General features: G+C 38.4%; 1 protein-coding gene across 2 annotated transcripts; it reads right to left on the bottom strand.

Annotated features, from left to right (window-relative positions):
* Positions 1–1,484: 1,484 nt before the first annotated feature.
* Positions 1,485–23,500, bottom strand: DUSP19 (dual specificity phosphatase 19). 2 transcript variants are annotated; one of them, XM_019022790.4, is made up of 4 exons: positions 22,926–23,500; positions 18,566–18,612; positions 14,946–14,980; positions 1,485–6,706 (listed from the first exon to the last, which is right to left on the bottom strand). In XM_019022790.4, exons 1-4 carry the CDS (start codon positions 23,149–23,151, stop codon positions 6,649–6,651), a joined length of 366 nt encoding a protein of 121 aa, XP_018878335.1. In that variant the 5' UTR covers positions 23,152–23,500; the 3' UTR covers positions 1,485–6,648. The 2 variants fall into 2 exon arrangements, with proteins under 2 accessions (XP_018878335.1, XP_004032968.1); XM_004032920.5 differs by having other exon boundaries at positions 14,946–15,098; positions 22,926–23,499.
* Between the last annotated feature and the right edge of the window lie 3,016 nt (positions 23,501–26,516).

The raw sequence follows: 26,516 nt of genomic DNA, 5'->3' as shown, positions 1-26,516 counted from the left end.
AACTACCATGAGAGTGAATGGGCAACCTACAGAATGGGAGAAAATTTCTGCAATCTAGCCATCTGACGAAGGCCTAATATCCAGAATCTACAAGGAACTTAAACAAATATACAAAACAAAAAAAAACCCTCATCAAAAAGTGGGTGAAGGGATATGAACAGACACCTCTCAAAAGAAGACATTTATGCGGCCAATAAACATATGAAAAAAAGCTTGTCATCACTGGTCTTTAGAGAAATGCAAATCAAAACCACGATGAGATACCATCTCACACCAGTTAGAATGGCGATCATTAAAAAGTCAGGAAACAACAGATGCTGCAGAGGATGTGGAGAAATAGGAACACATTTACACTGTTGGTGGGAGTATAAATTAGTTCCACCATTGTGGAAGACAGTGGGGCAATTCCTCAAGGATCTAGAACCAGAAATACCATTTGACCCAGCAGTCACATTACTGGGTATATACCCAAAGGATTATAAATCATTCTACTATAAAGACACATACACACGTATGTTTATTGCAGCACTATTTACAATAGCAGACTTGGAACCAACCCAAATGCCCATCAATGATAGACTGGATAAAGAAAATGTGGCATATATATACCATGGAATACTAGCAGCCATAAAAAAGAATGAGTTCATGTCCTTTGCAGGGACATGGATGAAGCTAGAAACCATCATTCTCAGCAAACTAACACAGAAACAGAAAACCAAACACCAAATGTTCTCACTCATAAGTAGGAGCTGAACACATGGACACAGGGAGGGGAATATCACACACTGGGGCCTGTCGAGGGGTTGGGGGTAAGTGGACGGATAGCATTAGGAGAAATACCTAACGCATGCGGGGCTTAAAACCTAGATGACAGGTTGAAGGGTGCAGCAAACCACCATGGCACATGTGTACCTATGTAACAAACCCCCAAGTTCTGCACATGTATCTCAGAACTAAAAGTGTAATAATAATCAAAAGGACACATTAAAAAAGAAAACTATTGGCCTACATCCCTGATGAACATTGATAAATACCCAAAAGAAAGGAAATTCATATATCAAAGAGATATCTGCACTCCCATGTTTATTGCGGCACTATTCACAATAGCCAAGATTTAGAAGCAACCTAAGTGTCCATCAACAGATGAATGGATAAATAACATGTAGTACATATATATAATGGAGTACTATTCAACCATAAAAAAGAATAAGATCCCGTCCTTTGGAAAAACATGGATAGAACTGGAGGACATTATGTTAAGTCAAATAAGACTGGCACAGATAGACAAACTTCACATGTTCTCACTCCTTTGTGGGAGCCAAAAATTAAAATAGTTCAACACATGGAGATAGACAGTAGAATGATGGTTACCAGAAGCTGGAAAGAATAGTGGGGGCATGAGGGGAAGAAGTGCGACGGCTAATGGGTATTAAAATATAGCTAGATAGAATAAGATCTAGTATTTGATAGCACAACAGGGTGACTACAGTCAACAATAATTTATTGTACATTTTAAAATAACTATTACAAAGATATAACAGCCTGTTTGCATGAGCGTGGGAGGTGGGTGTCACACTATGTACAAATAATCTCAATGCAGCCATAGTTAGAATGTAGGGTAATTTAATCTGACAGTAACTCAGCATCTTCTCTTACCTTAAATAAGGTATTCTATTGCATTTTCATTGGCAATCTGTCCACAGTGATGTCAATTATATGCTCTTACTTTAGCTTTTCTCTTTTGTGTTTTGAGACAGAGTCTCGCTCTGTCACCCAGGCTGGAGTGCAGTGGCACAATCTCAGTTCACTGCAACCTCCGCCTCCCAGGTTCAAGCGATTCTCCTGTCTCAGCCTCCCTAGCAGCTAGGACTACAGGCGTGTGCCACCACACCCGGCTAATTTTTTTTGTATTTTTAGTAGAGACAGGGTTTCACCGTATTGGCCAGGCTGCTCTTGAAGTCCTGACCTTGTGATCCTCTTGCCTCGGCCTCCCAAAATGCTGAGATTACAGGCGTGAGCCACCGCACCCAGCCGGCTTTTCATTTCTTGAAGAGACGGGAACAACAAATCTTCATAGATCTAAACTAACTTACATTTTAAAATATAAAATTGTGTGTCTTCCCAACATTTTTTTTTTTTTTTTTTTGAGTCAGAGTCTCACTCTGTCAACTAGAAGTGCAGTGGTGCTATCTCGGCTCACTGCCACCTCCACCTCCCAGGGTCAAGCGATTCTCCTACCTCAGCCTCCTAAGAAGCTGGGATTACAGGTACCCACCACCATGCCCGGGTAATTTTTGTATTTTTAGTGATGGGGTTTTGCCATGTTGGCCAGGCTGGTCTTGAACTCCTGGCCTCAAGTGATCCATCTCCTTGGCCTCCCAAAATGTTGGGATTACAGGCATGAGCCACTGCGCCTGGCTACCAACAGATTTTTTAATTCAGAATTTGACAGCAAATAAGTGTTACATCTTCTAAAACAAATAGCTTCAAAGAAATATATTAATGGGGAAATATTAAACATATCATTTTTATTAAAATATATCAACACCTATAAACAATAAAGGGTACATGATGAATATGTATAAAAATAAGTAACTCAAAGCTTTACTTGAAATAGAAAAGTCTAACTATAAGTTATTTTTTGTGTACATCAATTGAAACAAACCATAAGTTTGTTGATTATAATGCCATTTTATGTATTGCAAGAATATACAACTTCAAAGTCTTCTGGTTTAAATTCCTAAATAACTACAGGGTAACTAAATATGTTCAGGATCCTTCAGGCAGAAAAATCAACTATTTAGAGTCACCTGGAACAAATAAATAAGTAATCATGCCACATTTCTGTTGTTTTTAAATTTATCATGGTTTTGCTTAGAAAGGTATTGACTCATTAGGTTAACTCTGTAAGATTATAAGATGATATTCTGATTTATACTTGCTACATTTATGACTACTTGGAGAAACAACACTTGAAGGGGACCTTCTATATACATTTGAACAATCTGAGTTACAAATAATCATGCTGACAAATTCAGGTTTCCCCACTACCACTGAAATTATCAGAGTCTAAGCTGAAAAAAAAAATCCAAGTATTGTATTCATACATTTTAATCAAGGTTCAATAGGGAAGAAGGGCAGAAAAAGTAAAATTGCAAACAAAATGTTAAATACTATACTCCACTTCCTCTGAAATATTTGTCTTTGAATTAGTATACTGGTCTAAATTTTGCCTCCAAAAATCTAAGAAGAATATTGTTTGGGTTTTTCAAAAATCTACATACTTCTCGAGTTTTCTATTCAAATTTTATGTAATCAGAAACCTATTTTAAAGCATAAAATTAGAAAAAAATTTAAAAATTATTAACTTCAATTAACCTCAAATAAATAGAATTGTATTGTATGCTCCACTGCCTTTGTTCTACTCAGCTTTTTCAGTCTGCGGTTTAAAGCCTCCATATTTCTTTTCAATGTTTAAAAAGACATGCTGTTTTCATTTTCCCTTTCCTTTAAAAAATGGCAGAATAATCTATTTAAAAACAAAGAGGCAAAAACTCCTTGAACTATTTTTCTTCTCCTTTAAAACAGACCTATATTTGGTGTATGTATCTTTTAAGTTTGCAGTATGTGAGAAAGAGGACCGTAATCATAAAGTTCTTTTTTTAAAATAACTAGGAATGACAGAGTGATTTATCCCCATGGGAAGTGCAATAAACATATTGTATAGTATATATGACCTTATGCTTTACTTGGTGCCCCTAAAAGACTGAATTATATTCATTGATCTATTTTAATACAGCAAACTACAATTTAACATTAAAACAAATTTGATGCTCAAAGCACTTCTGTAGAAGATACAAAAGATAAATGTTTGAATCTTACCCAGATCACTATAGGCAACAACTAAGCATATAAACTACAGACATAAATAATACACAATCCAGGCCAGGTGTAGTGGCTAACACCGTAATCCCAGCACTTTGGGAGACCAAGTCGTGTGGATCACTTGCGGTCAGGAGTTCGAGACCAGCCTGACCAACATGGTTGAACCCTGTCTCTACCAAAAAAAAAAATACAAAATTTGCTGGGCATGGTGGCACATGCCTATAATCCCAGCTACTTGGGAGGCTGATACAGGAGAATCGCTTGAAGCTGGGAGGCAGAGGTTGCAGTGAGCCCAGATCACGCCACTGCACTCCAGCCTGGGCAATAAGAGCAAAACTCTGTCTCAAATAATAATAATATCATTAAGAGCAAAACTCCATCTCAAAAATAATAATAATACATGATCCATTATGAACAAATTCTATCAAGGCTTCATGTGACATTTAATGGCTGAAAACTAAACAGGATTTAGCAAAATAAAATGTATTTAAATACATCCTTTCTTATGAAAGGAGAAGGCTTATCCAGTGATACTGACCATAGAGAGAACCTATACACCAGTCTCATATTTAAGAGGGTTCTGCCTGCCTTGGTTGGCTTCAAAGAGCTCACTGTACATTGATTATATTTAGACTGCTTCTTAGCAGAAGCAAAGAGTTTATAACAGTTCATAACATCACAAGTGATGGCATCTTGTCACGGTGTAAGCAATCTCAAAACATAACTTGCATTTATCACTTCTACTTTTTGCTCATGACAGCATATGAAAGCCTGCCTTCTCAAATGCACAGATGTGTTCAATATGCACTTTCCTTCTATGCTTGCTCTCTATAATGTATATTTAAGAAGAGCTCAAGACTTTTAAAAATAAAAGCTACATGGCAATGATATCTTCTAAGTTATGAAAAACTATGTGGAAACTATCAGGCCAGGCTTGGTGGCTGATGCCTGTAATCCTAGCACTTGGGAGGCTAAGGCGGGAGGATCACTTAAGCCTAGGAGTTTGAGATCAGCCTGGGCAACATGGCAAGACTCCTGTCTCTACAAAAATAAAAATAAAATTAGCCAGATGTGGTGGCGCACAGCTGTAGTCTCAGCTACTCAGGAGACTGAGGTGGGAGGACTGCTTGAGCCAGGAGGTAGAGGCTGCAGTGCGTTGTGTTCATGCCACTCCACTCTAGCCTAGGTGACAGAGCAAGACCCTGTCTCGAAAAAAAAAAAAAGAAAAGAAAAAAGAAACTGTCTTAATTAATTAATTTTAAGTATACCATATTCTGAAGAAAAAATCAAAATCTTTAAGCAAATTTATAATGTACAGAGCTCAGTTCTGCAAATACGGAGACATTAAAGAAAAAAGAACCAATTCAAAGGCCAAAGATAAAACTGTAAATGATTGTGGGTCTCCTAAAAGTATATTTAAAGTTTCTTACAAAACCATAACCCTTCTCCCCTAAAAAATATGTTCTCTGGTAGAATACTGAAGTAGAAAACAGACCACTAAACAATGATCTTGCAGTATCAAACATTTTCTCAAAAAATTATGACATAGGATCAAAAAAACAGAATGCTAGGCACCCAAGATAAAAAGCACAAAATGTAAGAGAATAGATCACCTGTTCAAAGAACCAAAGCTCACAATAAGGTATGACAGAACACCTATACATTAAAAAAAAAGAAAGAAAGAAATGCCGATAACAGAATTGAAAAAAACAAAATGAGGTCGGATGCAGTGGCTCACGCCTGTAATCCCAGTATTTAGGGAGGCCAAGGTGGGTGGATCACCTGAGGTCAGGAGTTCGAGACTGCCTGGCCTACGTGGTGAAACACCATCTCTACTAAAAACACAAAAATTAGCTGGGCATGGTGGCAGGCACCTATAATCCCAGCTATTTGGGAGGCTGGGGCAGGAGAACGGCTTGAACCCGGGAGGCAGAGGTTGCAGTGAGCTGAGATTGCGCCATTGCACTCCAGCCTGGGGACAAGAGCCAAACTCCATCTAAAAAAAAAAAAAGAAGAAGAAGACAAAATGAAAAGTGTACATTTTTCATAAGAGAACATAAGAATTTTGTGAATATTGTAGCCACTGTGTAAATATTGTATAAACCTTCAGATACTGGTTATCTCTTTTGGGAGATTTAAGGTATTCATTTTTAATCTTAAAAAGATTCTTTAAAAAGAAATATACTTCCCTTTGAAATAGTAAGTTAAGTAGCATTTCAAGTTTTTCTTTCATAAAAACAGTTGCTGGAACAGAAAAATAGGCTTCATTAAATGATTCTCTCCATGCTCTAAATACACATTTTAAATTTAAACCTTTTTCTTCTACAGAAAGCAATGATTACTAACACTTTGTTATTTTCCCTTAGCAATTTAAAAAAGCATTTAATCACACATTATAATAACAAAGAGAAAGTAATGACATTTGAAATTTACTTATACAGTAGGTCAGGACAATCAAATTGACCTCCATTTATGCATAAAAAAGGCAAGAGAAAAAAGGGAGTTTTGCTAGTCTACTCTCCAAAAAAGGGAAAAGATGGCTATAGAAGTCAGTTCAGAAACTACAGTTGTCCATTGTCTGCTACAATGCAACTCATGAACTGTTCTCCTGTATTCTGTCACACTTATTGCTTTCTTTGCCCTCTTGATATGTACGAAGCTGCTCCATGAAGCCAGAATTTGGACATATGGAAGGTCTTGCATTTTTCACCAAAGAAAAAGCACTGGTAAATGAGGTTTGTTCAGAATTCATCAGGAAACCTATTACAATTGCAGCAGCCCTGGAAACGCCTGCATTACAATGAACAAGAACCACTCCATCCTACAAAAAAAAAAAAAAATCAAACAAAAATCTTCATTATTCATTTGAGAAAGGTTATTATATCAATTGCACATTCTTATACTACTTGAAAGTATAAAGTAAATATTCAGTTTTATCGATTAACTTGATTCAATTTATTTGATTATTGAAATAAAATTCATTACCAGCAACAAATGGAAACTCAATCAATCAATCAATCAACCTGTACCTCCCTTACCTACTAACCCATGATTGAAATGCTTTAATGATGTTTGGAATTCTGAAACAGTATCTTTCATTAAACTAAAGTAATCCAGTAAAGAACACATTAAAACCTAACAACTTAGTAGCCAAATGTATCAGTAAAGTACACATAAAAACCTAATAACTTAGTAGTCAAATGTATCAGTAAAGTACACATGAAAACCTAACAACTTTGTAGCCAAATGTATCAGTAAAGTACACATAAAACCTAACAACTTAGTAGATAAGTGTACATAAATAAGAAAAAAACCACAGGAAATATATGTGGAAACATAAAATAAAATCATAACTATAAGCTAAACAGAAAGCCAGAAATACTCCAGAGTATACTTAGTGTTCTCATAAATAAGCTAGTGTCAATGGCTTGCAAATCTGTTTAAATAATCAGCAAGGAAAAAATTTTCTACCCTTGCACATATTTTATTCTGGCAGGAAGTTACTTAAAAATATTTAAACTTACGAGGTAGTAAAATGTGACACAAATAGCTCATAACAATGTGAAGTAGAAAAGGTAATCAGATACCAGCATGAGGTCAATAAATGAAAAACGTTTCAGGTAACTTGCAAATGATACTTTCCAAGTGAAAAGAGACACAGTGCAAGACCAATGCTGATGGGGGCAATATTGTATTAATAATGAATGTGATAGATCTGATGGGACAGCATTGATACAGCTTGGCCTATCTGAAGCTTTTAAAAAGTTAATGATCTAAATGAAATGTGGTGAACTGTGAGCACACCCTCCAGAATTAGACATTTTAGTTACTTCATTTCTTGATTCTTTATTTGGTACAACACAAAAAAAGACGAGAGCAGGAGGGAAAAAATATACTACTGAAAACCCTCTACCCAAAGCACATATTAACAATACTATTGTTATGACTCATTGGATTATTTTACTTCTGCAAGGCAGTTTTCCGATTCATACATCTGTTGCAAAACTCCTTTCCTTGATCTGCTGTAACAAATTTGCAAGTGCATCTCTTTTCAAGAAAGCCAAATGATTAATAACAAAATTAGTTAACATTTTGAAAATCCTCATATAAAAAAGGACAATATCAATTGTTTTCTTTTTTCACATCTTACATTACTATGGGATATTACTCTTTTCTATAGATATTTATGACTCATTTTCAAACTTCAACAGTTTCTATATAAGAAAAGCAAAACACAAATATTCACTATACACCTTGGGAACTTTTCTCATTTTGTAGCAATAGCCCATTTTTACAAAACTTAAGATGTTTAAAAATTATATTAAAGTAACTGATGAAAATTATTAATGAACTTCATTTAGCATAAAACAAATTAATTAGATACTCCAAAGAAACTTGCAATCATAAGCTTAATAAGCAAGACATACCCTTCAATGTCACTTTTAATATTTCCTGCTTATATACTAGTCGGCTTTACTTTATGATGCATACATAGGCTTTTGAACATGAAACTAGCTTTATTTTCAGTCTTACACATTGTGCATCCAATTTTAGCTAATGTTTTAAAATGATATTATTTTCTTCTTTCTACTTTATATAATAGCTGTTTTTCTACAGCTTTTCAATTTACCTACTTTCTACCTTTTGATTATTCCTTAGGTATCATATTGTCCTTGAAAGTATTTCCAGAGAAATTATTGGCTTTATATCCCTTTTCCAGAGCTCAAAATAGTAACAAACAATTTATAAACCATTTTTTTTTTCCTTTGCACTTGCTGTTGTCCTATGCCTAGAAGACCTTTGCTCTTCTTGGTGCAGCTAATTCTGACTTCTGTTCTAAGACTCCCTCTTTCCAAGTGAAATGAGGGTAGGAGGAATGTCTTAGCCATCTTTGTATGCCTAGTATTTAGTGCAATTCTTGGCATATAGTAGTTATTCCATAACTTTTTGCTAAGTGAATAAATTTGTTCTGCATTTCTGAAAGGAAAGTGTTCTTTCAAAAATTCAAAATCACCATTTTGCTATGGGCAAGTAGTAACCTATAGGCAGATAGTAATTATGCTATGTTATTTCCATTTCATAGAGTTGTCTTTGTTCTTGTGCTGTTATAGTTTTCAACTAGATTGCAAGCTCCTTGAGGGCAGCAATGTGTATCCCTCACATCTTCTCAGAATAAGTAATTAATATTTGTTAACAGTAACTGAGCCAGGCCCAGGTGTTTTTCCTTATATTTAATTTCCATTAAAACTTCGGCATGGCCAGGCACAGTGGCTCACACCCGTAATCCCAGCACTTTGGGAGGCTGAGGCGGGTGGATCACAAGGTCAGGAGTCCGAGACCAGCCTGGCCAACATGGTGAAACCCCATCTCTACTAAAAATACAAAAATTAGCTGGGCGTGGTGCTGGGCACCTGTAATCCCAGCTACTTAGGAGGCTGAGGCAGGAGAATCACTTGAACTCAGGAGGCGGAAGTTGCAGTGAGCTGAGATCATGCCACTGCACTCCAGCCTGGTTGACAGAGTAAGATTCTGTCTCAAAAAAAAAAAAAAACAAAAAACTTGGGCATAAGCACTATTCATAATAGCAAAGACACGGAATCAACTCAAATGCCAATCAATGATAGTCTGTATAATGAAAATGTGGTACATATACCCCATGGAATACTATGCAGCCATAAAAGGAATGAGATCATGTCCTTTGCAGGGACACAGATGGAGCTGGAAGCCATTATCCTTAGCAAACTGATGCAGGAACAGAAAACCAAACACTGCATGTCTCACTTACAGGTGGAAGCTGAACAACGTGAACACATAGACACATGGAGTGGAACAACACAAACTGGGGGCCTGTCAGGGTTAGGCGGGGTAGGAGGAGGGAGAGCATCAGGAAAAGTAACTAATGCATGCTGGGCTTAATACCTAGGTCATGGGTTGATAAGTGCAGCAAATCCCCATGGCACATGTTTACCAATGTAACAAACCTGCACATCCTGTACATGTGCCCCAGAACTTAAAAAAACCTTGGGTATAATGTGATAGTCTGCAAGTGCTTGACAGCCACCTATGATGAAATAAGAATTTTGCAGTGGAATGAAAATCAATTGTCACTAAAAATATACTCCTTAGTTCAGCGTTTGGGTGGGGTGGGGGAGCAGCCAAAATCTCTCAAAGAACTAAGCAATGTCTTGGTTTATATTCAGGCACAACCTTCTTATCCTGCAGAGGTCTGGTAGCAAACTGGACAACACTTCGAGGAGCACAGGTCAGAACAGTCCACTCATGACTATCCACAGTAGTAGAGGGGAATGTAAATATGACAAATACAAAAAAGTGATGGGTAGACTGCTTTGAAACAAAATGGAAGAAGTAAAGCAAGAGAATAGGGTCTGGTGGCAGGGAACCTAAGGCTGTTTTACTCCGATTTCCCAGAACTAAATTCAAAGGAAAACCCTAACTTTCCACACCTAAGTAACAAAAGCACCGGGGGCTACTGCCTTTGCAAACCCCTCACCTTTTCTGCATGCAGATGGGAAATTTGCTGTCCACAACCAAACAGACTAATTGCAGGCCAAGTCTTCGTTTGCATAGAAGTATAACTTTGTAACTTCACCCTAGCCTCTCATTGGTTGCTTTTTGCAACCAATCAGATGTTTGCACAGGAGCGTGACCTTTGTAACTTCACTTCAGCCTCTGGTTGGCTGCTTTCTCCAACCAATCAGACTGACTGCAGGATACCACTTCATTTACATAAGGTGAGCATGAAGTGGCCATTGGGAAACTTCTAGTGGGTATTTGGACCCAAGAAGATTCTGTATCCTGTCCCTTGGGCCGCTGCTTGGACCTGCTCCGACACTGTGGAGTGTGCTTTCACTTTGAATAAATCCCTGCTTTTGCTCTTTTGTTGCTTCATTCTTTCTTTGCTTTGATGGGCGTTTTGTCCAATTATTTGTTCAAAACGCCAAGAACCTGGACAACTTGCAGTCATGACCCTCTACTTGTAACAGAAGCATCTAAAAACTTCGTGAATTTAGGTACTTATTTAGACCCATAATGTCTCTCTAATGAACTTTTACTTCTATTGAACAAAAAACTACAAACAGCTTTCATGTCTCATAGCAGGAAATAAGATAAATTATAGAATCACCAACTACCAGAATACTGTGCAAAAATTGTAAATGATTTGAATCATCAAGTATAAAAAGCAGGCTATACAGAGGGGACTAGGGCCAGAGACAGGACCAGGAAGGAACTGAGGACCAAGAAGTGCAAATATCAGTACCCAGGACCAAAGTGGCCGCCCAGAGTTCCCGATCTCACATGTGATAGCACCCCGTCAGCCCTTCCCTCCTGAGCAGGGATCCAAGAATGTGCCAAGAGGCCTGCTGGCCTCAGCCGGGTGGGCCTGTACATAGGGTCCATGTGCAATAGGGAGGGACGTCTTCCATTTTTTGCTGCCCCCTCCCAGCCCACTGTCTGGGACAGGGGGAGAAGGTATTTTCAAGATAAAGCACAGGTACCACAAATAAAGTCATGAAGTTGCCCCCCCAAAAAAAAGCAGGCTATAAAAGAATATAAACTGTATGATACTATTTTAATAAAAATATATATATGTCTAAAAAATATATCAAAGTGCTAACAATGCTTATATCTAAGTGTGGAAGTATCTTAATTTTCATCTGCATTTTCCATTTTTTCTACAAAGAACATGGACTACTTATGTCATGTTTTTAAAATCACATCTTATCAACAATGAACATAAAATATCAAATACACATTGTTATACTTTGTACCTTTTGGACATAAAAAGAGGGGACAAATAAATTTAGTTCCTAAAAGGACTCTTTGGGCTATAGAAGTTACCATTACTGTTCTTCTCAGGTGTATTTCTGTCCCTTTAGGCATAAAGGAAGGACAGAGAAGCCAAATAGAGTTTTGCAAGTACAGAGGGAAATGAGTAAAGACTTAGGAAATGGAATCCATTCCATTTGGCAACGGTATGTAAAAAGATGAAAACAACAAACTATAGCCTAGAAAGGTAGTTTTGAAACATGTAATTCACTGAGTAATTAGATTTAACAATACTTGAATATAAAATAGACAAAGGCATGAAGAGATCTTTTCTTAAAAAAATGAAAAAAATTCAAGAATTTTTATTGCTAAAACTAAATATATATTAGCCTTCCAGGCATGGTGGTTCATGCCTATAATCCCAGCACTTTGGGTGGCTGAGGCAGGTGGATCACTTGACGTCAGGCATTTGAGACCATCCTGGCCAACATGGCAAAACCCCGTCTCTATTAAAAATACAAAAATTAGCCAGGCATGGTGGCGCACACCTGTAATCCCAGCTACTAGGGAGGCTGAGGCAGGAGAATCACTTGAGCCCAGGAGGTGGAGTTGCAGTGAGCTGAGATTGTGTCACAGCACTGAGTTTTCAGGGCAGGGAAATATTGGCTGAGGTTAGGATCCCAGTATAAAACACAAGGCTTGAGAGGGTAGAACATATTTCTGAAATCTAATTCATCTTATCAGAAACATTTTCTGCAGCTCCTCAGATTCCTGTGGTGCCGCCATCTCACAGACCCTCTCGGCATGCTCCACCTCGGCTACCACCTCCATGGCTGACTGCTCTCCCCTGCTTTCACTTTTGCCTGTCAAAGAAGGAGCTCTTCTTCCATGGTGTCCACAGTATAGACAGGCGTACTCTGAGTTCTGGATCTTCTAATTCTCAACTTGGTTGAAAAGTTGTATTACAGGGTGTTGGATTTGGCTTCGAGGTGGCTGCTGAAGGAGTGGAATGTTATAACCTAGAATTGTGGGGTTGGTTATATCCCCACTGGCAAACTTTGACCAATGGGAAACAGGAGATGACAGGAAGCCAGGCAGATAAATCCTCCCTTCCAGGCTGGGTTGAGGTGCAGTTTCTTTGTACTGCCTGTCCAGAGATATTTTGGGTGGTAGAGTAGCTGTACCTGCTGAATAGCCAACAGTCAGCTCACTGTGAAATGAGCCCAGCAGGGTATACGCATCACTTTGTATTGCTTCTCGTCCCACCTTGAATCACTTCCCTTTCTTGCCACTCTCACTGCCTAGAGATTGTACCTCTCAAATTAAGCATCAGCTCTAAATCCTCATCTCAGGCTTTATTTTTAGGAAACCCAAGCTAAAATCCACTCTAATTTACTGGCCCAAATTAAGGCAAACTTTATTTTTTTAATTTATTTAAAATTCCAAGCTTATTAGAATATTCAATCTCTTGCTTTTCTTTCTAGATATGATTAACCTCTCTAATTTTTACTTGCAACATTTACATCTCTTTTAATGTTAATATGAATATGGATGATATCTATACTTTGCCATCTCTGGCATATTCTACATCTCCTTAGAGAAGGAGCCAATACAGAAACATCCTTTTTATTTTTAAAACTATTAACTCACACACTGGAATGTTACAATCCAGAGCCTGTAAATTTTTTAACAAGAAAACAGAATGGCCAATATTAGGCTTTGAATTAGAAAACCTCTTCCTTGGCCAGGTGCAGTGGCTCATGCCTGTAATCCTAGCACTTTGGGAGGCTGAGGCAGGTGGTCTGCCTGAGCTCAGGAGTTCAAGACCAGCCTGGGCAACATGGTGAAACCCTGTCTCTACTAAAATACAAAAAAATTACCCGGGTGTGGCAGTGTGCTCCTATAGTCCCAGCTACCTGGGAGGCTGAGGCAGGAGAATCACTTGAACCCGAGAGGCGGAGGTTGCAGTGAGCCGGAGGTTACAGTGCACCGAGATCACACTACTGCACTCCAGCCTGGCGACAGAGTGAGACTGCATCTCAAAAAAAAAAAAAAAAACACAAAAAACAAAAAACAAAAAAAAACCTCTTCCTTTGCTTCCATCCAAATACAGTCGTGCATCATTTAACAATGGTGATGCATTCTGAGAAATGTGTTGTTAGGCAGTTTCTTCGTGGTGTAAACATCACAGAGTGCACACACACAAACCTAGAATGGTATGGCCTATTGCTCCAAGACTACAAACCTGTTCAGATGTTACTGTACTGACTTGTAGGCAACAGTAACACAATGGTATGTGTTTGTGTATCTAAACATACATAAACATAGAAAAGGTATGGTAAAAATACATTATTATAATCTTATGGAACCACCATCATATATGCAGTCCAAACATCATTATGCAGTGCATGACTGTATCTGCTATTAAGTAAAGTTGATGAACAGTAGAATTGAATAGTTTTATATTTTCTGGGTAGTCTAGGAGGAAGGCACGTAGAACAGTGCTGGGCACCTAAGGCATTCAATAAATATTACTAAATGAAAGGAAAGAAGGGAGAGAGGAGAGAAAATGGGAAAGAGAAAAGATAAAGGGAGAGAAGGTAGGCCAGAGTTCAATTAAACCTGATTGTAATCCTGTCATTGTTAGGTGTTCCAGAAGAGTTATTTCTCTCTGTAAATGCTTCTACTTTCCCATCTACGTATCTTACATAAAGTCTGTAAGAATTATTTGCTGACTAAAAATGATGACATTTCAAGGAATAATTATTGATAACAGCCAACCTAGAAACTTTGCCTGTCAGAATGTTGACTTCAGTAACAAGATTGGAGTACTATATGACATTGGCTATTGGTCTTCTAACTTCAGAAAACCAACAGACAGTTTCTGATCAGCATTTTCATACAATCTAAGTAAAGCAATACACATTTAGTCCTTAGACTGCCTTAAAATTTTACTGCTAAAAATGCATAGTTTCACAATAACTATCTCATTCATTAAAATCAAATGCATATTAATCATCATAAATACACTAACAAGTCTAGAGCAGTCTCTGTTATATATTCAGAGCAGTCTGAATTAATGTTGAAACTAAATATCTCATTGAAAAAAGAGCAATTAACCAAATAATTGTAGGAAATAATGAAATATTGTTAGAAGGGAAATTTCATAATGGTTTTTTAGAGATTCATTATAAAAATAATAAAGATTGGGTAATGGATCCACACTTTCAAATTTCTGCTTCTGAAGAACTATGGATCAAAACAAAACTCACCTTTCTTTTTGCTTCTTCAATAAATTCAAAACATTCTGGAAAATAAGACAGGATGTTGGTTTCAGGCAGATCCAATATAGAAATGCTCTTATATGTAAAGTCACTGAGGAAAGCATTTTCAACTCCATGTGCAACATTAAGAATATGAGTCACCTTAAAGAGAAAGAAAAAAGATGATTGTTTTAAATCCCATGAATTAGGTTACCTAAAAAGAGACTGGGGTGTTGATATCTATAACAAGATAGGTAAAAAATTTAAATGCGACTCACTTGAATGATAATACTGCTTCAATCCCACATGAGAAGTGCTCCTTCTACTATATGTTTTCTCTCTCTCTCTCTCTTTTAACTTATTATCATCGTGCAGAGACAGGGTCTCTTTCTGTCACCCAGGCTGGAGTGCAATGATGCAATCATAGGCCACTGCAATCTTGAACTCCTAGGCTCAGGTGATCCTCCTGCCTCAGCCTCCCAAGTAGCTGGGACTACAGGCGTGTACCACCACACCCAGCTAATTTTTTTTTTTTTTTTTCAGAGAAGAGGGGTGGGTCTCACTTTTTTTGCCCAGGCTGGTCTCAAACTCCTGGCCTCAAGTGATGCTCCCACTTCCGCCTCCCACAGTGCTGGCATTACAGGTATAAGCCACCACACCTGGCCTATATATTCTCATAGCCCTGGATTTGCCCTATTATAGCTCATGCCATTTAGAGATTGTTTTTCTCTTTCACTGCACTAGAAACTCCATGAGGGTAGGGACCATGTTTAACTTAGTGTTATAAGCGAATGAGCAGTGAGTTTAGCAGAAAATGCTTAAAATCTTTGTTGAATTAATCTGTGAATATCCATATAAAAACTTAAATAGGAGAAGTGTATCAGTGGTACACAACTTCCCTTTCAAGAATTATTTCCCTGTTTTCCTTTATATTCTTTATAAAATGGTTCTCCAGGATGACTGCACATTAAAGTCACCTGATGAACTCTTAAAAACTATCAATAACACAGGGTCTCATACCCAGAGATTCTGATGAACCAATCTGGCTGAAAAGTAAGGGGAGGTGTGGTTGTAAAATATTTTCTTTCAGATGGTACACTTGAGCAACCTTCTCCTCTTGCATCTATGTATTTGAGCCCCTTTTCCTAGAGTCCACCAACCATGTGGAAGAAAGCCAGGCAGACAGTCCATTAAGATAATCCAAAGGCTGAGAATCACTTGAACCCAGGAGGTAAAGGTTGCAGTGAGCCACGATCATGCCACTGCACTCCAGCCTGAGCAAATGAGCGAGACTCTGCCTCAAAAAAAAAAAAAAAAAAAAAAAAAAAAAAAAAAAAAACCTAACAACCTTGTCCACATCTGTACTTCCCCTCTGCCTTCTGATTACAATGAAGGATGTGCTCGTGCATCTTCGATAAGGCTCATTCCAGAACCTGTGCTTGGAGTCACAGTGCTTCCTACTTTCTTGGCATCTCCCTATAGTCATAATTGTTGCTTTTCTTTATCTTCAATTCCTTCTTCTACCATCAGCCTTAAAACATGCTCAAAGCTCTCCCCTCCCCCTCCTCACCTATGGCTCCTCTCTCTCTTTTTTTTTTTCCCTTTGCCATCACTTCCTCACTTCTCAATCTTTTGCAATATGGCTTTGGCCTCCAATTCAAATGAAACTGTTTCTACCAAATGCACTAACAACCTCTCTGTCACCATGTCCCATGGACATAATTTAGTCCTAATCGTACTTAAACTTTTACAGCATCTGACATTGCTGACTCTCTCCTCCTTAAAACACTATTCTCTTTAGCTTCCATGACACCACCTTTTTGTTTTACCTTCTTTTGGCCTCTTTTAGATCCTCCTTTCCCACTGCAGACTCTTCTTTCTTTGATCATTCCATATAGGGTGATATTCCTCAATTTATCAGTTCTGTGATAAGATTCTGTCATAGGCCCTCTTCTCTCTTACTTTACACTTTTCCCCAGGCAGCTTCATCTATTCTAATGGTTTCAGTAACTACTTAAAAGCTGAAGATTCCTAAATCTATATATTCACCTCTATTCTGAACTTCAGACCCTACATATCCACCCACCTAGATGATCCACATCACCCAAAATCTAACACGTTCAAAACTGAGCACACTGTTTCTCCTTCAAAGCCTGTTCCTTCTACGTTGCTTTCAATCTCATGGAACGATAACTTTACTTAGTTACCAAAGAAAGCTAGACATCAGCCTTGACTCCTCCTTCTCCCTTAGCCCCACTCCCTATCCTGCCTCATAAGTAATCAAATTTTAAGAATTCTACCCTCTAAAAAACCCCTCACATCTATCTAATTCTATCTCCACTAAATCTTAATCTCAGCCATTATCATCTTTTCCTTAGATTACTGCAATAGCTTTATAACCAGTTTCCCCATCTCTAACTTGAGCAACCCTCCAATCTATTTTCCACACTGCTTCTAATGAGAAATCTTTCTGAACTGCAAATTTGACCTTGCTACATCTCTGGGTAACTTCTCAGTGGCTTTCCATAGTCTTTTGGATCAAGTCCACACAACTAACTTTGGCTTACATGGCCTTTTGTGATCTGGCTCAAGCTTACCTCTCTCTCTGACCTTGTCTCTTGGTGCCCTTCTTTCTCACACTCTCTATTCCAGGGTCACTGAACTTTTCTGTCCCTGAAAGCATCCACCTTTCTCTTGCTTCTGGGCCTTCACACGTATCGTTTATTCTGTATGAACACTTTACTTTCTTTTTTTTTTGAGATAGAGTCTTGCTTTGTCGCCCAGTCTGGAGTACAGTAGCAAAATCATAGCACACTGTAACCTCGAACTCCTGGGGTCAACCAATCCTCCTGCCTTGGCCTCCCAAAGCCTTGGGATTACAGGCTGTCTACTCCTTTCCTAGCCTCTTCAGAGAAATACTTCAATATCACTTCCTCCAGGAAGTCTCCCCTGACTCACTTATCCCCCCAAAAACAAACCAAACCAAACATGGGTTAAGAGCATCATCTCCTATGCACTTCTATAGCACCCTGCACTTCCCCATCAAAGCACACAAACACTGTTCAGTAGCTGCTTGTCTCTCTTCTCTGTCTGCCCCTTAGGTCATACGCTTCAAGTGAACAAGAATCTCTTGCACTCCTTCAACTACAGCAATTCCATGACCTGAAACAGTACTCAAAAAAATGGTAGAGGGCTAAAAATTCTTTTGAGTAAATATGTAATAAATCACATCAGTTGTATGGAGTAGAGTGGCTGGAAATGGCATTACAGAAGACGTGGTATGTGAATTGGGACTTAAGGTATGGACAGGTCTTAGACAAGAAGAGATGAGGGAAAGTCTACCCCACACAGAGGAACTACATAAACACAGGCAAGAAAGACATGCCTCCAAGGTCAGGTTCATGAGGGTACATGAAGGAGATCAAGAAGAATGTAAAACTGGAAAGACAGATTACAGATCCACATATTTGAATTATGTGCCAATTATTTTTCAACTCTATTGAAATGATAGCCAAAATGTTACCAAATAAACTCCATAATATACCAAAGATGGACCAATACAGTTTTTCCTAAATAAAACAATTAAAATATTCTGTGTATATGGTGCCAGACTTAAAGCATTTTTTTACCTTATTCTTTTTCAGTGTATCCAAATCATGAGCAGCATCTTGTGACCCTAGAAGAAATAAATGATACCACCTTGAACACAAATATAATCATCTTGAACTTTTATATAAATTTCTACAGCAATTCTGTTATTAAAAAAAAAAGACCAACAACTTGGAAGGACCTTAGTCCAACTTTCTGAAGGGCAATTTGATAACAGTCATCCTACATAAACTCCTGGACTCTGAAATCCTACTTCTAAAAATTTGTCCTAAAAGTTATAGATGTTGCAAAGATTAGCTGTAAGGATGTTCACCATAGTATTGTTTGTAATATAAACAAAACAAAAACAAAAGAACACTAAAAGCCCAATAATAGCTGTTGCATTAAATAAAAAATGGTATAATTGTGTAGTGAAATACATACAGCCATTACCACCATTAGAAATAAGAAATGTAAGCCTGAACAACATTGTGAGACCCTGTCTATAGAAAAACAAATTTTTTTAATTAGCCAGGCATGGTAGTGCATGCTTGTATTCCCAGGTATTCAGAAGGCTAAGGCAGGAGGATCCCTTGAACCTAGGAATTCGGGGTTACAGTAAGCTATGGTTATGCCACTGCACTCCAGCCTCGGTGACACAGCCAGAAGAAAGAAAAGAAAAGAAAAGAAAAGAAAAGACAAGAGGGAGGGAGGGAGGGATGGAGGAAGGAAGGAACGAACGAACAAAAGGGAAGGGAAAGAGAGGGAGAGAGAGAGAAAGAAGAAATGCGGTAAAATATGTATAGCATGGAAACATGTTCTTGGCCAGGAGTGGTGGCTCCTGTCTGTAATCCCAGCACTTTGGGAGGCTGAGGTGGGTGGATCACTTGAGGTCAGGAGTTTGAGACCAGCCTGGCCAACATGGCACAACCCCATCTCTACTAAAAATACAAAAATTAGCTGGGCATGGTGGTGCATGCCTGTAATCCCAGCTACTCAGGAGGCCGAGGCACGAGACTTGCTTGAACCTGGGAGGCAGAGGTTGCAGTGAGCCAAGATCGTGCCACTGCACTCCAGCCTAGGTGACAGAGTGAGACTCCGTCTCAAAAAAAAAAAAAAAAAAAAAAAAAAAGAAGGAAAAATGTTCTTAATGTATCTGGTGATAAAAGCAGGTTACAAAACACCATCATCCATTTTTATAACAACAAAAAATATGTATATGCTTAAAAAATGGAAAGGAGGTATATATAGAACAAAATGTTAATAGTGGGGTTGCAGGTGATTTTTTTTTCTTCTTTATGCTCATTCTGACTTTTTACAATAAACATCTCTTTATTTTGTAACTTAAAAAAGGATATTACAAAAACCACACACCCACAAGATGACTTTGTGCCAGCTGGTTTGGGAACACCCAGTAGCTTAGAGCAAATGCTGTTGGTCTGCAGGATCCCACCCACACTCCATGTATCACTAGGGCTGTGCCCTTCTACAATCTCTTTCTGTCACAGCCGGCTTCCCAGATCTCCCACACTTGGAAACTGGCTCTAGTTAATAAGCAAGTTCATATGGAGAATAACAAGTCAAAATAAAGTGAGTTTCACAGTTTAAAGATTTCAAGTATTTTACTTTCCTGAATTAGGTTCTATTTCATAAACTTTTTTTTTTTAAGTTACCCATCTGGGAATTCAGCCAACTTTTATTATGTGATTTTAGGTGGCTGAAAGGCCAGCAAGTATGCTGTTTGGCCAATATCCTCTTGATAACACCAAGCTTACAGGTTCATTACTGAGCTCACATTCAGCTTTATTATACTTAAAAGTTAGCCTATCAAAATATTAACATTTGTTAAAGCTGAATGGTATATACATAATTGTCTATTAGTTTCTGTAATTTTCTATAAATTTGAAATACTTCATAATTTTTTTAAAATTCTGTTTTCTAATGTAGAAAGCCCTAACCAACTCCAGAGGAAAAAATAGGTTCAAATAATTGAAATTTGGTGGTTTAGTCAGGCGTGGTGGCTCATGCCTGTAATCCCAGAAATTTGGGAGGCCAAGGCGGGCAGACTGCTCAAGCCCAGGAGTTCAAGACCAGCTTGGGCAACATGGTAAAACCGCATCTCTACAAAAAGTACAAAAAATTAGCCAGGCATGGTGGTGTGCACCTGTAGTCCCAGCTATTCAGAGGCTGAGGTGGGAGGATCGCTGGAGCCTGGAAGGCAGAGGTTGCAGTGAGCCAAGATCGTGCCACTGCACTCCACCCTGGATTTATTTTGAGACCCTATCTCAAAATAAATAAATAAATAAAAAATAATTATCTGTCTATACATAATGTTCAAAGCCTAGGACAAAAATGCTGTCTAAAATCTTTCCCCCATTTTTAAATGGTTCGAGGGCCTGTGTAATATTTTTTAAATGCAGTCACTTTTTAGAGTTTACAAACTAAAAAAGATTACATTTTTACAACTCTTCATTTTCTTTATTCATCACCAAAACCAGAAGTTGTTTGGCATGCGATGCTGGGAGGAAGCTGTGTCGCTTTGAGGAGGTGAAAGAAGCTCTTAGAACCAACCTGCAAACAACCCCAGTCTCCCAGACATAAACTAAGTCTGGTCAGAAACAACTCTTTCAACATTCATGTAGAAGAACTGCAGGTGGAAACACCCATGGGTCCTTTAGGAATGAGGCACTTGTAATTAGGCAGAAAAAGGTGAGCTTTCAGAAGGGAGGAGGTTGCTCCTGATCAAAGTATCCCATTCCAGAGAGAAGACCTTATTAGGGCTAGTTTCAGAAGTTCCTCCCAGGACTCTCCCACTATCCTGGGGAGGTTTCCAACCCCAATCTCAGAACACTACCTTGATCAGTTCACTTTGGGTAAGTCCACAAATAATAATAATAGTAATAAGCAAAGTTCATGAAGACCCTAAATTGGCGAATGATATATGAAAATTCTACCATAATTATTCCAAGCCATGATTACTACAGTGGAAGCCAAAATAACTGAAAAATGTGCTGGGACATATTTTCTTTCCTAGATATGGTGAGCAAGGCCTAGGTGAACTTTTCAGATTACCTAAATAACTCACTTTTTCACTGTAAATGTGACAAGAATATGGTACAGTTTTTCACGGGGCTGTAGAAACTAGTTAGAGACATTTATTTGGTGAATTTAAAGACAGCCTATGTAACAATTCATATAATATTTAATAACTTATATGTATACTGCAATTGATTTGCATCAAAAACCTTTTACAACAACCTCAGGAGGATCCTATGACATAAGCAGATACTGTTACTTCATCTTTACAAATGGCTTTTTGGAGGACCAGAAAGGATAAATGGCTTGCACCAGCTAATCTAGTAAATTAGAGGCGGAGCAGGATTGAAAACTTGGTCTATGTGAGGCACCCTAGTATAACAATGGACAGCAGGAGTCCATCAGACTTGGGCTTGATGCATACGTCTGTTATTTACCAGGTGTGTTACCTTGTGTAAATTACTTCACCAATTTTAAATCCTGGTTTCTATTTGTAAAACAAAGCTGATAATCCCTACTTCACAGGATTCCTCAAAGGAGTAAGACACTAGGTGAACAGCACCTGGGCTATTTCTCAGTCTTCTCTCCATTCAAGAATGCCTTAGCTGCATAGTGACAAGTCATTTAGTCTTTCCAAGTCTTAATTTCTCTATTCATAAATAGAAATAATTCAGACGTACTTGAAAACATTCTTGACTATTTTTTTAAGAACACCATACCATATTCTTGCCAAATTAACAAGTTTGTACTTTTATAACCTTGCTTCATTTGCTATTTGTGAACTATGCTTGTATAGGGGCTCAGTATTTCCATAATACGAAATAAATCATAAGATCTTAAGATCTCCTTCTCTTAAACACTCCAAAAACAGACACCATGAACAGACGTGGCCACAGGAGGCATGTATTCCGCACGGTCTGTAAGAGCTGCGCAGGCCAGCAAGCACAGGACTATTTCGAGTATTAACTTTTCTATAACTTTAACCATTGTCACTTGTAGTTCTGCCTGATACAAACATTCTTTTTTCATTCCTTTTTTTTTTAAGCTGTATTTTTTATAAGCCAAGAAAACACAACATCAATGTGTTATTCTACAGAGAAGTTAGAGAAACGGGAAGAAAGCTTTTCTAAAATTCAAATATGCAGTGCCAAGTGCTACTAGAATAGCATCTATGCTTCTTACGGGTACACCGTGAGGCAGAAACGGCTCTAGCTGGCTAATGGAAGTTCCATATCCAAAAAAGGAAACAGTTCAGCTTTTCGGCAGGATAGCTGATAATACAGACTATTACGCATAAAGGGGGAAAATGAGAATGTAATCTGGCTAAAAGGACTCAATGATCTAGTGGCAAGTCGATATACTCACCTAGGAGCAACCATGGCTTAATAACGCCAACTTGCAGGTCCGAGCTAAGGTCCTGCACATAACCACAACCACCCCCACTGCTCGGCTCTACTTCTTCCACAACATGAATTCTGGCATCTTTCCATGTTTCTATAATTTTCTTTCCAGTTAGCGTTGTCACCCTGGTGCATTGCTTCCTGAGATTATTCCGGGAGAATGCTTTAATTTCCTGGTTAAGGGAGTGCATTACATGAGCAGTGGCTGGGAACAAATACAAACAAATCCAGCAGGCATAGAGAACGGCTGAACTGCTAGTCCCTTATTGCCCAGGTAACAAAGACAGCCTCAGAGGTGCTCGCACGCCCAGGTAACCGCAGCAGCCACAGACCAAGAGACTGAGTCGTCCAGCTCCGTTTTTTCCCAGCGATGCAATGTAAGGCGAAATTTGATTGGTCATTGAGACACAAGTGCCGATTGGATGCTTTTTCTTCTTCCTGTCAGCCAGAAACCTGCATTTTCCCGAAAGGCTCAAGGGATCCGCTGGAGAAGATTTCTTATTGTTGCTGTTTAAATTTAGCTTTCTAATACACGCAGAATGGTAAAATATAAGACTTCGTTGGAGAGAGGAATGATATGTCCTGGTTCTTTAAAGGCAGTGATTTTCTGATATATTCTGTTAGTGTCACTTACGGCAGTGACCATAGACGATCCGGGCTGACCTGTGTATCGCTCCCGCTTGAAAGAGGCCGGCGGAGTCACCTTGCAAATCACCCTATGTCCCAAAGCCTTTCCTGCCTGTCTGCTTTTAGGCTAGTCCAGGAGGGCTAGAGCAGACGTTAAAAGTTATTTCTCGCTTCCTGTATCCTTCACACCTTCTGCTTTTGCTGTTAATGCAAGAGGAACGTTTACTAGATAAAGTTGTTGTGCATATTTGTGAGGCAACAATTTAAATAAACTGGGAAAAAAGATATATTTTTAAAATTTATGCTCATATATGTAGATTGACAAGAGCTTAAAATTTATTTATTTTCTGATTTTCAGCCTACATTTTCATTTCATACGGTAAATATACATCCTAAATAAGAATTGCAGCAAGTCCATCCATACGAAGAATTAAGAAAATCAATTGTGTAAGCATCCAAATTTGTAAAACAGATAAATAAATTATAGAACGATGATTCTGATTACCAAAAAAAGTTTTGCAAAAGAAATCACAAGATTCCTTTAAAGAGAAATTTTTCAAACCCCTATTAAAGTAAATGTAATTTTAAATGAATTTCAACACAATGTATAAACACATATATAAAATGAAGAAGTTGCACTTATGAAAACTTTTCTTCCAATACCACATATTAAAATTTGTGTTGTTGTTGAAACTTTCTGACATAAAAAAATTCAACTGTTATGGATTGACTATTTCTGTCCCTTTAAAATGCATATGTTAAAGCTTTAAACCTCAAGGTGATGGTATTTAAATGGGACTTTTGGGATGTAATTTAGGATTAGACCAAGACCCTAGGGTAGGGTCCTCATGATGGGTTTAGTGGCTTCAGGAGAACTGAAAGAAATCTCCCTGCTCCCCTATATGGACCAAGGAAAGACAGTATGAGGACATAAGGAGAAGCTGGCTGTCTGCAAGCCAGGAAGAGAGCTTTCAGCAGGAACTGAATAGGCCAGCACCTTGATCTTGGACTTCTCAGCCTCCAGAACTGTGAGAAAATATATTTTGGTTGTTTAAGCAACACAGTTTATGGCATTTTGTTAGAGCAGCCTGAGCAAACTGAGATATAAACCAAATTTCTCCCTCTTGAAAAGGGAATAGGCCCAGTACAGTGGCGCATGCCTGTAATTCCTGCACTTTGGGAGGCCAAAATGGGTGGATTGCTTGAGCCCAGGAGTTCGAGACCAGCCTGGGCAACATGATGAAACCCCAACTCCACTAAAAAATACAAAAAATTAGCCAGGTTTGGTGGCACGTGCCTGTAGTCCCAGCTACCTGGGAGGCTGAGGTGGGAGGATCACCTGAGCTAAGGAGGTTGAGGCTGCAGTGAGCCATGATCATGCCACTGTACTCCAGCCTGGGCAACAGAGCAAGACCTTGTCTCAAAAAAAAAAAAAGAAAGAAAAAAGAAAAGAAAAAGAAAGAAGGGAGAGAAAAATATATATATATATACAAGCTCAGGCTATCTACAGGATGTCCTAAAATGAAAAACTGAAGAAATTCTTTGCATCATTTAAACAACAATCACAGGCTCATCAAAAAACAACTCTAACCATAAATCAATCCATATATTTATCATAATAATGATCAAAAAAATAAGTACTATTAAGCATTCACTGCATGCTAGGCACTGCGCTTATAAACAATTTTAGATTCTTAGTATTATCCCTTAGCTGCTTAACAATGCTTTACACACATTATCATATTTGACCTCACCCCTAGCCTATTATGTACATACTACTATAATCATCTTCATTTTACAACTGGGAAAAACTCAGGTACAGAGAAAGCATATCACATAGTCTACATTTCATAGCTCATAAGTTTAGAATCACAAATAAAACCTATGTTTGTTTCAGTCCAGTGCCTTATCTTTTATTTACTGTAGAATACGGCCCTGCTTCCAAAATAATTACAGTTAACGAATATTTATTGAGCATCAACTATGTGCCTGGCACTGTTATAGTCATTGGAAATACAGCAGTGAATAAAAACAAAGTCCCTTCTTTCATGGATCTTGTATCCAAGTGGAGGCAGCAAGAAACAAATATACATATAACCATGTTCGGTCATAATTTAAATGCTAAAAAAAGAAAAATCAAGCAAAATAAGGGAACAGAGTGAGAGGGCAGCGTGTTATTTGTTTTAGGGTGGTAAGAGAAAGCACTTCTGATACAGTGAAAATTGAACAGAGACTTGAATAAAGTGCAGAAGCCAGCCCTGTAGATATATGGGGGAATAGCTTAATAGCCAAGTGTCTAAATCTTCTGACAGATTTGGAGTGTCTATGCCAAGTGCTGAAACAGGAGTGCACTAGTAGGAGATGGAGAGGTTCAAGAAACACCTGGGTAGCTAACTTGGCTGTAAGGGAGTGAATCAGGGGAAAGAGTTGGAGGAGATGTGGACAGAGAGAAATGATAATAACTTTGGCTTGTATTCTGAGTGATAGGAAGCCACAGGAGGGAACTAGGGAAAGGAGTCATATGATGGATCCTGCGTTGTGCTACCCAGATCCTTCTTCAATGAATACCTATTGTCTCCACTACCGGGTGTACTATTGGCTGACTGGTAACAATCCCTTCAGGGACTGCTGCAGCTGCAGAGGGCTGCTTTGCCGAGGTTTTGTCCCTTATGGAATAGACCACATCCATGGCTGATTGATGAGGGAGCATAAAGATCTGTATGTTAGCCCAATTTGAAACAACTCTGAGGAACCATTCTAGCTCTAAAAAGCTAACACGTGGTTGGCTAAGCCTGTCATTGGATCTGTATAACCACTTGACTTCTCTATCTGCCCAATTCTGCTTTCTTCTTCCATTCCACAAGTGTTGATCCCAAGGGCACTCTTCGAAAAGTCTTGCATGCTAAACTCCACTTCAGTCAGCTTCCAG

Source organism: Gorilla gorilla, chromosome 11 (genome assembly GCF_029281585.2).
Source record: "Gorilla gorilla gorilla isolate KB3781 chromosome 11, NHGRI_mGorGor1-v2.1_pri, whole genome shotgun sequence".
In the NCBI taxonomy this organism is placed as follows: domain Eukaryota; kingdom Metazoa; phylum Chordata; class Mammalia; order Primates; family Hominidae; genus Gorilla; species Gorilla gorilla.
This window is presented reverse-complemented; position numbering and strand designations above follow the sequence as displayed.

Excerpts from the sequence above, each read along its gene's own strand:
- DUSP19 (XM_004032920.5), bottom strand. The coding sequence starts at position 23,151 with ATGCACTCCCTTAACCAGGAAATTAAAGCATTCTCCCGGAATAATCTC. Across the intron at positions 18,613-22,925 it reads TAAGCCATGGTTGCTCCTAG|GGTCACAAGATGCTGCTCAT; the intron begins GTGAGTATATCG and ends TATTTCTTCTAG. Across the intron at positions 6,707-14,945 it reads TTGAAGAAGCAAAAAGAAAG|GATGGAGTGGTTCTTGTTCA; the intron begins GTGAGTTTTGTT and ends TTTTTTTTGTAG.